Genomic DNA, 9,664 nt, shown 5'->3' with positions numbered 1-9,664 from the left:
ACAAGGCTAATCGCGGGCTGAAAGCGTGATGGTCAGAGCTCGAGCAAAATGGGTTCTCGAACGGCGTGACAGATAATACTCCGGTGCGACATATAGTCCGGAAAATACGGTATATAGTTTCCATTTGAATCTTTTTGCTTTTTGATGCCTAATTGACAGACAAAACAAAGTAATTGTACATATTTTATGCAACTAACGAAGCAGCCGTCGCAGTCTGGCAAACAAACTAATTCAAAATCATCAAAAAGGTCGAGGCCTGCTGCCTAACAGAACAGAGGCGCTCGGCGGTGGTCATAGCTGACGTCAGAGCGAGAACATTTAGAACATGTCTTGCCTTGCTTTTTAAGTAAATCCTTTAGTCTTTGGTCAATATATTCCTCCTTCAGTTTATACATATATTCATATACACACACAAACACACACACACACAAATATGCATGTACATACACACTCCTCTAAAACGTGTGATAAACTGGATATTTGTGCAGCTTCTTCATAAAGGACCTTTTTGCACAAAGAACACCGAGATCGGAAATAAATTATTAAGTCAGAAACGATACGTGAGTACCTGTTCATAATTCATGTGGAAGAAAAAACAATGATGGAAATGAACAAAAACAAAAGTAAATAATAATAACAATAATAATAATAATAATAATAATAATAATAATAATAATAATAATAAAAAGTAGCCTTATGTACAGCGGTAATCTTCTTTTGACACAGGCTAAGAGGCGTTTGTTTTTAAATAAACAGACTTTGCATCTTTCAAAAAAGCCTGAGAGAGAGGCTAGACATGAGGAAAAACCACTTGTCCTTCAACATGTGTACGTGAGCCAAAATGGCCGCTGACACAACCCCGAGAACATTTTCCTCTCATCCAGAACACTTCCTTCTGTTTTTGGAGTCTCGAAAGTTATTTTTTTCCTTTCCTCTTTGCTTGGGATTCAAGTGATGGCGTCTCTGCTTTTTAGCCATTGCCTCACACGGTGAGTCCTCACTCAGTGGTGCAGTGTCCATGCAGTGGGGATCCTCCCAGCATCTGCTGCTGCTGCTGCTGCTGCTGCTGCTGCTGCTGCCATGGCTGCTAACTGTTGGGCGGCCCCTCGTTCAGGAAGTAGGTCGTCATTTCCCCTTTACCTTTGACTTTAACAACGCCGCGAAACTCCAGCACATATCCTTTGTTTGAAAGCACCTGGTAGAGGTCTGTGGTCACCTGTGAGCGGAGCAGAAGGCACGTTTACAGGATATATTTAAAATGTCTACTTCAAAATTTGAAGATTTTCTTTTGCATTGACAATTTATTGTCAAATTGGTGACAAAATATTACATTTTACATGTTTTAACTGTCAACTGTGTTACAGTATATTACATTTTGTATAAACTTTTTCACTGTGGACAAGTTGAGGATCTAAAGTTATTGAAAGTTTTTCTTAATGTCGCACGATGTACAAGATTAGGGGGCGGCAAATTTGGCATTTTTCATCACCGACAACATGGTTATAACTTGGGAATGTCCGATCTAAACCAAACTTGTTATGATTGATGATGGGTCATGGCCGAAGATGTCTATGGTCAAGTTTGAAAAAACAGCGCCTCTTGGTAGTGACCAAAAATAGCAAAATTTACTGTACAGTTTTAGAGAAATTTCAAGTTAAAAGTCCCACATTCACACTTTTTAATGATCAACTTTGAGATGTAGTAAAAACTACATTTTTCACAAGTTCTGACCAGAACTGACTAGGTTGTGTTCAGGACGTCTATGACTAGTAGCACACTGTTAATCAGACATTGGAAGTTTTTCTTTGTCATTTTCAGCCATCGACAAAAGTAACTGTTATAACTTTGAGATGGAAGGTCCGATCCAACCCAAACTTCCTATAATTGATGATGGGCTATGGCTGAAGACGTCTATGGAAAAACAGTCAAGCTTGAAAACGGCACCTCTTGGTAGTGACCGAAAATAGCTAAATTTACTGGACAGTTTTTGAGAAATTTCAAGTTAAAAGTCCCATATTCACACTTTTTAATTATCAAATTTGAGATGTAGTAAAAACTACATTTCTGACGAGAGATGACTAGGTGATGTTCAGGACGTCTATGACTACTAGCATACTGTACATCACAAATTTTATTGTAGAATTTAAGACAAATTTCAAGTTAAAGGTCCCATATTTTTGCACTTTTTTAACTTTGAGATGTAATACAAACATAGATTTCCTATATATGACTATCCACTAATGCTGGTTGCTGCATATTCCACACACACAAAGAATTGTATTGGGAAGCAAAATGAAAATTCTCCAAATTTCAGGTAACTTGTGCTAAGAAAAAAAATATGTACCAGTGTATCAGTTGATTCTGCAGCTAATATATCAGCATAGACATTATTTACACATTTCGGTTTCACATTCATATTCACAACATCCGGTAATAATAGAGAGTAGAAACAGCTCCAGGGAGAGGGGGGGGGGGAGTGCATGTAATAAAATTGTATGTGCAATATTAAAACCAATAATCTCCACTTACTTTAACATCTGCTACACAGCAAAACACATAAAATATATTTTTTATATAATTGGAAATATGGTCAGGCATTAAAGGTCAAGTGTGGAGCAAGGGGGTTTTGCTGGCAGAAATTGAATATACTACCCATACGTATGATTGCACAAGTGTATAACCATCTTGCACCACCATGTTTCAGACCTTTTGGTAGTGAAGCAGAAGCTTACACACAAAGTATAGAGTATGTGAAGGCCATCGTAGTTCCCTGATGCACATAGAAATATTAAAGGAGGAGTGACGGATGCCTCCATTCTAAAATGCTGCTTTTATTGTTTTGTTTTTTTCCCTGAAGATAAAAACCTAACAACCTTACCTGTATGCGGTCAGGTACACCCGTGCTGTCCATACGACTGGCCACATTGACTGTGTTTCCCCAGATGTCGTACTGAGGCTTCCGTGCCCCAATAACCCCTGCTACCACAGGTCCAATGTTGAGACCTGGGAAGCAAAGATAAATTTAAAAAAAAGGATAAATGTCATTGCATTAACAGAAGCACCACTCATACTCAATACATATTAAGTGAAGTAACTTCCTGGTACCTATCTTCATCTGGAAGTTGTTGAAAGAATGCTCGTTGATGTATTTCATCTGTTCTCTTAGTCTCATGGCGTAGTCGGCTAGTGCTATGATATGGCTACGGCCTTCCTTATCGTAGGTGGAGTCGTTGAGACCTGAAGCCGCCATGTAGGTGGAGCCAATCGTCTTGATCTTCTCCAGCTGCCTGTACTTCTCTTCACTGATGATCTGAGACATGAAAAAAAATCACATAAAATTACAAGTTGGCACCAACCAAAGTGGAGGAAATGCACTCACAATCTGCAATTCTAATCCTGGGTTCAGGTGTACTATTATTTTTATGATAATTACAATACTATTATGCTAATCTTTAGTGTTTTCTTACATGATGTAGTCAGAACCAGAGATGGGAGAATGTCACACATATACACTTCTCAAATCTTAATCTTCAAGTCTCAAGCAAGTCTGAAGTCATTCTTGCAAGAATCAAGCAAGTCAAGTCATATGAATATAGAAGATGATTTCTCAGATATCCCACATTTAAATGCTTAAAAAAGAGTTTCATCTTTAACAGAAACATTATACTCATGCAATGTAAGGACTGTTTCATGGTCCCATACAATTGAAAATAAATAAAACTACAGAGCCTAATGTAAGAATACTGACATTAGGCCTGCATTAAACCATACATTTTTTCTTTTTTTTATTAATCTAAAAAACATCCTGTTTCAGGCACTTATCATAACCAGCTTTTGAGCCACCAAGACTTAGTAACCACCTGATCTCACTTGGTTGCCAGGTTTGTACGTCAGGCCGTTAAAGCAGACACCCAATGTTTTCCGTGTTTCAAAAAGAAATTGTACCGTTAACCTCTCAATAGTTGAGAAAATTTAAATATTCCATAAGACAAGTCGAGTCGAGTATTTCACCAACATTAGTCAAGTCTCAAGTCCTCAAAATTGTGAATTAAGTCAGACTTGAGTCACCTCTGTCCGAACCAATTAGAATGAGAACTTCTTGTGTTTGCACACACAAATTGATCATATTGAATTTTACGTCTGCATTTAACTAAGCTTATTATTATGGAAGAGGATTAGGGCCACACAGGAAAAAAAATATTTGAGTTCTGACTTGAAACTCAACATTCTGAGAATAAAGTCAGAATTCTGAGTTTGAAGTCAGAGTTTAACTTCAGAATTGTGAGTTTTAAAGTCAGAATTCTGAGTTTTAAAGTCAGAATTCTGAGAATAAAGTCAGAATTGTGAGTTTTAAAGTCAGAATTGTGAGTTTAAAGTCAGAATTCTGAGTTTAAAGTCAGAATTGTGAGTTTTAAAGTCAAAATTCTGAGTTAAAAGTCAGAACTCTGTGTGGCCCTAATCCTCTTGCGTATATTACACACCAGCAGTGACCACACGGATTCACACGCTAACAAAATGTACCTCATCAAAGTCGGCAATGATCTCATTGAGCAGCCGCAGACACTCCACTCCCTCGTTGTTTGCCTCCAGCTCCACGTAGAACTCGGAGAAATTGCTGATGGAGGCAAACATGACTGCTACGCACTCGCACGACTGATAGTAGAGCTCGTCATTGCGCCGCTCGCGCGCCAGGAAGTGAGCGGCGACGTCTTTAGGCAGAATGTTGTGGAGAAGGCGACGATTGTACGCTTGCAGCTCCTCCATGTCCTCTTTCTCCTCTGTGGCCTGAGAGCAAAGAGTCTTCATTAGATATTATTCAGCTGTGACATTAGAAAAACCCACATCCAGTATGTGAGGCAGCCTTCATCAGTCTGCTGGTGCGACGGTGCCCTCTTGTGGCGCGGCTCGTGCACACACACCTGTAATTTCCACAGGAAGTCGAGGCGTGCAGTGGATTCGACCTGCTGCGCGTGCAAGTACAGTGCCAGGACAAAGACTGTGAGGATGACTGGAGTCATGACCCTCAGGGACACTTTGGTCACAACAAACGGGCTGCAAATATACAACAACATGGTCATTAAAGGCACATTTACTGGAATTAGTAACAGGGGGCAGGAGAAGTACTCCACTCTTTTTCATACTGAACTGACACGTTGAGAATTTTAAGTGAATTTTAAGTGAATTTTAAGTGGATTTTAAGTGTGTCGTGTCACATTTCAACAGATCAGAACAGTTGCCAGTGATAAACATCTAAAATATCAACTACTGCAGTCAAAGAAAAAAAGAAAGAAAGAAAGATGTCAAGCAATAAAATGAAAGGGAAAATATTAATAAAGTACAAGTAAATTACTTAAAGGTGCCATATGTAAGAATGTGGCCAAAAACGGTTACTACATTCAAATTCAAAATACAGAGGTCTTTTAGGTTTTGTTTTCAGACGTAACTGGCCGTCTAATGATTGGTAGACGGCGGTAAGTGGCACCACATGCCAAAACATGATTTGCAGTCTGCAAAATATTTTTTTAATATTTTGGCTGTACTGTTGTTGTTGGTGAGTTCAGTTTGTTATATGAACATTATTCCTGAGTCTCTGTGACATATTAGGAGGATTTTATGGCCAGTTGCTTTAGATTTATTACATAATGCACCTTTAAATGACTTTGCATCACTGAATGAATGAGAGAAATTAGAATCAATGCGCGTGCTCTTACCACTGGTTTGTAGTTTCATTTAAACTGGACCTAAAAGTTAATAAATAATAAACAAAAAAGCACATTTTGGTAAATAAAGCATAATAATAGTTGAAATATAAATTAGAATGTAATAAGATCTTACCATTGAGCACTAGTTTCATTTAGATCACTGAAAAGCGATTCAAAATAAACAGAAATAGAATTAATACACATATAATTTAGAAGTTATTCTTATATTCATACACCAGATAAAGACTGGACTGGAAAAAAAATAAACTGGGAAGAAGCTTTATAACTTTACAAACAACGTATATACAGCACACTGTGACGCTTACATGGCATTGGAGGTGACAAAGAGGTCGGCGTTGTCGAAAAGTGCTACTTGTGGCCACTCCACCAGCAGCAGGAAGATGAGCTGGATGAGCAGCATGAGGGCCAGCTTCCCTATGCTGCTGATCTGCAGGAACACTGAGCAGGCGAGCAGCGTCAGCAGCACACTGTAGCTGAAATACTGACACCACAGAAAGAGGTTTAATCAGCAACACGGATGCAAATGTGACATTTCTCTTTTTCCGCAAACATTGCACTGGCGTTAGAAATGAGCGTACCTCGGGAAAGGGGCAGGACGGGCCGTGGCTGGGACAGCTCTCCAGACCCCCGTCCATGGACACATTCAAGCTGCGGATGAGACACGGCGTCACCAGCGCCGCCGTTGTGTTCAGCTTCTCTGCAACGCACGTCGCCAAGCTTGTAGTGTCACAAGCAAACTGCGGCGAAATCACACACACATACACACGCGTGAACATCATCCATCTCTGTGTGCAAAACTCTGTGTTTCAGTGTTGCACGCTCGTAAAACCAGCTTCACCTAAACAATGATCTACCAGCACAGTGAGGGTCGACGAATGTGCAGCAGTTAAGTTAAGACATTAAGTCAAGTCTAATGTTCACTGTGTTCCTTCATATTAAAGCAACATTACGTAACAGCCACTCATTGTATTTCCGTTTGTGCTGGGCACCAGGTTAACACACGTTTCTACGACTGACCGGAAAAAGACGCGTGTTTACGTGCCGCGACCCCGGAGTCCAGGCACCGTTTATCAGTTAACTCTGTTAGCTGCATTAGCTCGTTTAGCGCCGTTAGCGCGCCTACAGTCAAACTGGAGCGGTCTGTTTATTAAACAGAAAGAGCAGCGCTACAACTAACTAACTGCACTGCGTATGTGTGCCTCTGTTTTTAAAGTTTAGCGTTACTTTAGAGACTCATTTTAACAATCTGGCGTCACGCAAACATGACGTCACACTCGGTTTTTTTTCGATCAGTCGTCATGGAAACGCGTCATGTGTTAACGTGCGTTAGCGTTGATGCCGTATAACGCGCCCAGCACTAATTTACGTGCATGTTAATAGTCTGATTTTGGCAGGACTAGGATATAATAGTCCGACTAAAATAGAACTAGTCTTAGTCGGACTAACATACCTGGATAATGTGATTCATTTCTGTGACAAAAAGGTCAACAGGAAACTGATTTAATACGCACTAGCTAATAAAGAGATACAGCGCCACCTACAGAGTCAGACTAACACGGCCAATAAATCATAAAACACAAATGTACTCAGACTTGGCAAGTTGTCTGATTGCCTGTCTTAGTCGGACTATGACCTTAGCCCGATTAAACTGTGCATGTAAACGTGTTGTATGATTCTGGCAGTTTGAGCAGCTGTCTTTCATTAAAGAGCCAATGTATCAAAAGAAGCGAATGTTGACAATAAGAAGAATTTCTCCTTCCTTTCAAATGCAGCAGAAAACTACGATGACTTGCTTTCCAAGAATGGAACATTCTTCCACATTCACGTTCACACTGCTCTGGCTGGTTTGTCCATTTGGGCTAATGTAGAAACGTGGAGGACTCCGTAAGGCAAGGCCCTTGGCTTAAGTACATAAAATGCTTAATCTAAAGCTTTTAAAACTGATTATACACTTATATAAACATAATTATGGGTAGTATCTTTAATTTCTGCCAGAAAACCCTAAAGAAAATGTTACATACTGGCCCTTTAATTGTTTTCCTACCTGCTAACCTTCTTGAGGATAAAAAAAAAGGTTGCATAGTGTTGCTTTAATCATCAGCGTCGATGCATAGCATGCATTACCCAGTGTCTGTTAATTTTATCGATGAAATAATGTTTTGGTCTGTCCTACTTTTTACCAGCAGCTGCTTGTGATGCAGTTTGGAGAGATGTATCATGTAGTTTAAACTTGTAAACCGGGAAACACTTGAGTTTGTTTCCAGTGGTGTCTGTGCGTTTGTGTCGCATCATGTGTTTACTTGCATAATTACCATATTAACAAAGGCAGAGATGAAGACGAGGAGGATGGTAAAAACTCCAACGAGGGTGCTGTTGGTGCGAGACTGGACAATCTTCTTTGACACGGTCTGCATCGCACCTGGAAAGAGCTTCGTGCGACACAACAGCAGAGATCGATGAGTTACATATTATTTCTACAGTAAACACACACCAAGAATAATGAGTGTCTTAATGAGCTCCGCTCACCTTAATGCAGGAGTATATGGCACAGATGAAGAGGATGTTGGCGAGGATGAAGAAAATACTGATGTAGATTCCCAGCATGACCGGGGTGCTGCAGGAGGGAGCATGCGAGTGCAGTTATAACACAGAATGCTGTTTGGTTTGGTTCATTTGAACAGGAATAGAAGCTGTCAGTCAAACTTTGGTTAATCCAAGCAATGACAATAACACGGAGGATGTTGAGGATTTATTGAATAAACCTCTTGACACATTTATGTAAACATCACCTGTAAGCATGGTAACGTCTCAGTGACTGTACAAGTCAGTGTTTGAGGTCCTTGTGTGCAACTGTGTAGTTTATCACTTTATTAGTCTATGCTTAGGTCTAATATGATAAAACTACTTCATAATACAGCATGTAATGAGTTCCAGTTGCTTAGACTTGGTCTTCTTTTGACTTCCTGCCCATAGTTGACACTGTCATTTCCCGACACGCTCACTATCTCACCTCGTGAGTGTATTTGATATGGGAGGGACATTCATTCACTAACAAACAGCCTGAACTCACAAGCACAGACGACTGTGGAGTTCATTCCTGGATTAACTGTTGTAAGAAACTTAGAAGACAAAAGTAGCTTTATTAATGCATAATAGTGCATAATCACTTATTTCTCTGTGAGGACACACGAAACACCATGTGTGGAGAACGTCACAATCATGTCAATTCACATCATCTCTTAGAAAACTGTTTTCCTTTTTTTTCCCTGTTTACTTTATTGCTTCTGCCATAAAGATTTACATGAAAACCAACAGCAAATCAAACTTTGTGTACGTACGTAGTGAAAGGCGATGGCACGATTAATATGTCGCGGTTTCAGTCGGTACGTTACGTTCGCACGTGCGGTTTAATCGAGCGAAGGCCGAAGTCTGACTAAGACAGACAACCGGACAACTTGTTGAAAAACACCATTGACACCGTTGTGTTGTTTGTTCTTTTCTGGCAACAGTTTATGAGTCGTCACCTTCTACTTCCGGGGAGGAAATTAACTCCAGTCTGACTAAGTCTATACATGCAGGAGTAATCAGACTATGATTCACATTATACAGGTATGTTAGTCCAACTAAGGTGTGAAATCTGACTTTTAGCATGCATTTAACACACTGACCTAGAGAATGCCCCTCACCCACTTAGACATTTTTTATAAGGTTCAAACTAAATGAACAAAACCACAGGTTTAACAAAAAACATGAATGTGTATACATGCATGTCAATAGTCTGATTTTAGCCAGACTAAGACAGTAATTCGGTAAAAACTGTCCGGAAAAGAACAAACAATAGGATGGAGCGAAAGCTACGGAGAAGAGACTGATGAAGAGACATGTACAGCAGGTATGTATGTATTGTATTTATGTGATGTAAAGGTCAACAGGAAACTGAT

At 39.8% G+C, this 9,664-nt stretch overlaps 1 protein-coding gene across 1 annotated transcript in view; it reads right to left on the bottom strand.

Annotated features, from left to right (window-relative positions):
• Positions 1-1,080: 1,080 nt before the first annotated feature.
• LOC310932286 (adenylate cyclase type 6-like) overlaps positions 1,081-9,664 on the bottom strand; it is a gene marked incomplete at its 5' end in the record, with an annotated part of 55,054 nt that continues 46,470 nt past the window's right edge. Inside the window, 11 exons of the mRNA XM_083895579.1 lie at positions 1,081-1,216; positions 2,879-3,003; positions 3,106-3,310; positions 4,522-4,785; positions 4,920-5,052; positions 5,712-5,741; positions 5,836-5,862; positions 6,029-6,204; positions 6,302-6,460; positions 8,036-8,152; positions 8,250-8,337. Of these exons, the coding sequence (XP_083751705.1) occupies positions 1,088-1,216; positions 2,879-3,003; positions 3,106-3,310; positions 4,522-4,785; positions 4,920-5,052; positions 5,712-5,741; positions 5,836-5,862; positions 6,029-6,204; positions 6,302-6,460; positions 8,036-8,152; positions 8,250-8,337 (1,453 nt within the window). The 3' untranslated portion in view covers positions 1,081-1,087. The remainder of the gene's footprint in view (positions 1,217-2,878; positions 3,004-3,105; positions 3,311-4,521; positions 4,786-4,919; positions 5,053-5,711; positions 5,742-5,835; positions 5,863-6,028; positions 6,205-6,301; positions 6,461-8,035; positions 8,153-8,249; positions 8,338-9,664) is intronic.

This window comes from Microchirus variegatus (assembly GCF_963457635.1).
Source record: "Microchirus variegatus genome assembly, chromosome: 9".
NCBI classification, from domain to species: Eukaryota; Metazoa; Chordata; class Actinopteri; order Pleuronectiformes; family Soleidae; genus Microchirus; species Microchirus variegatus.
The sequence above is the reverse complement of the archived record's forward strand: the minus strand, read 5'-3'. Positions and strand labels throughout refer to the sequence as shown.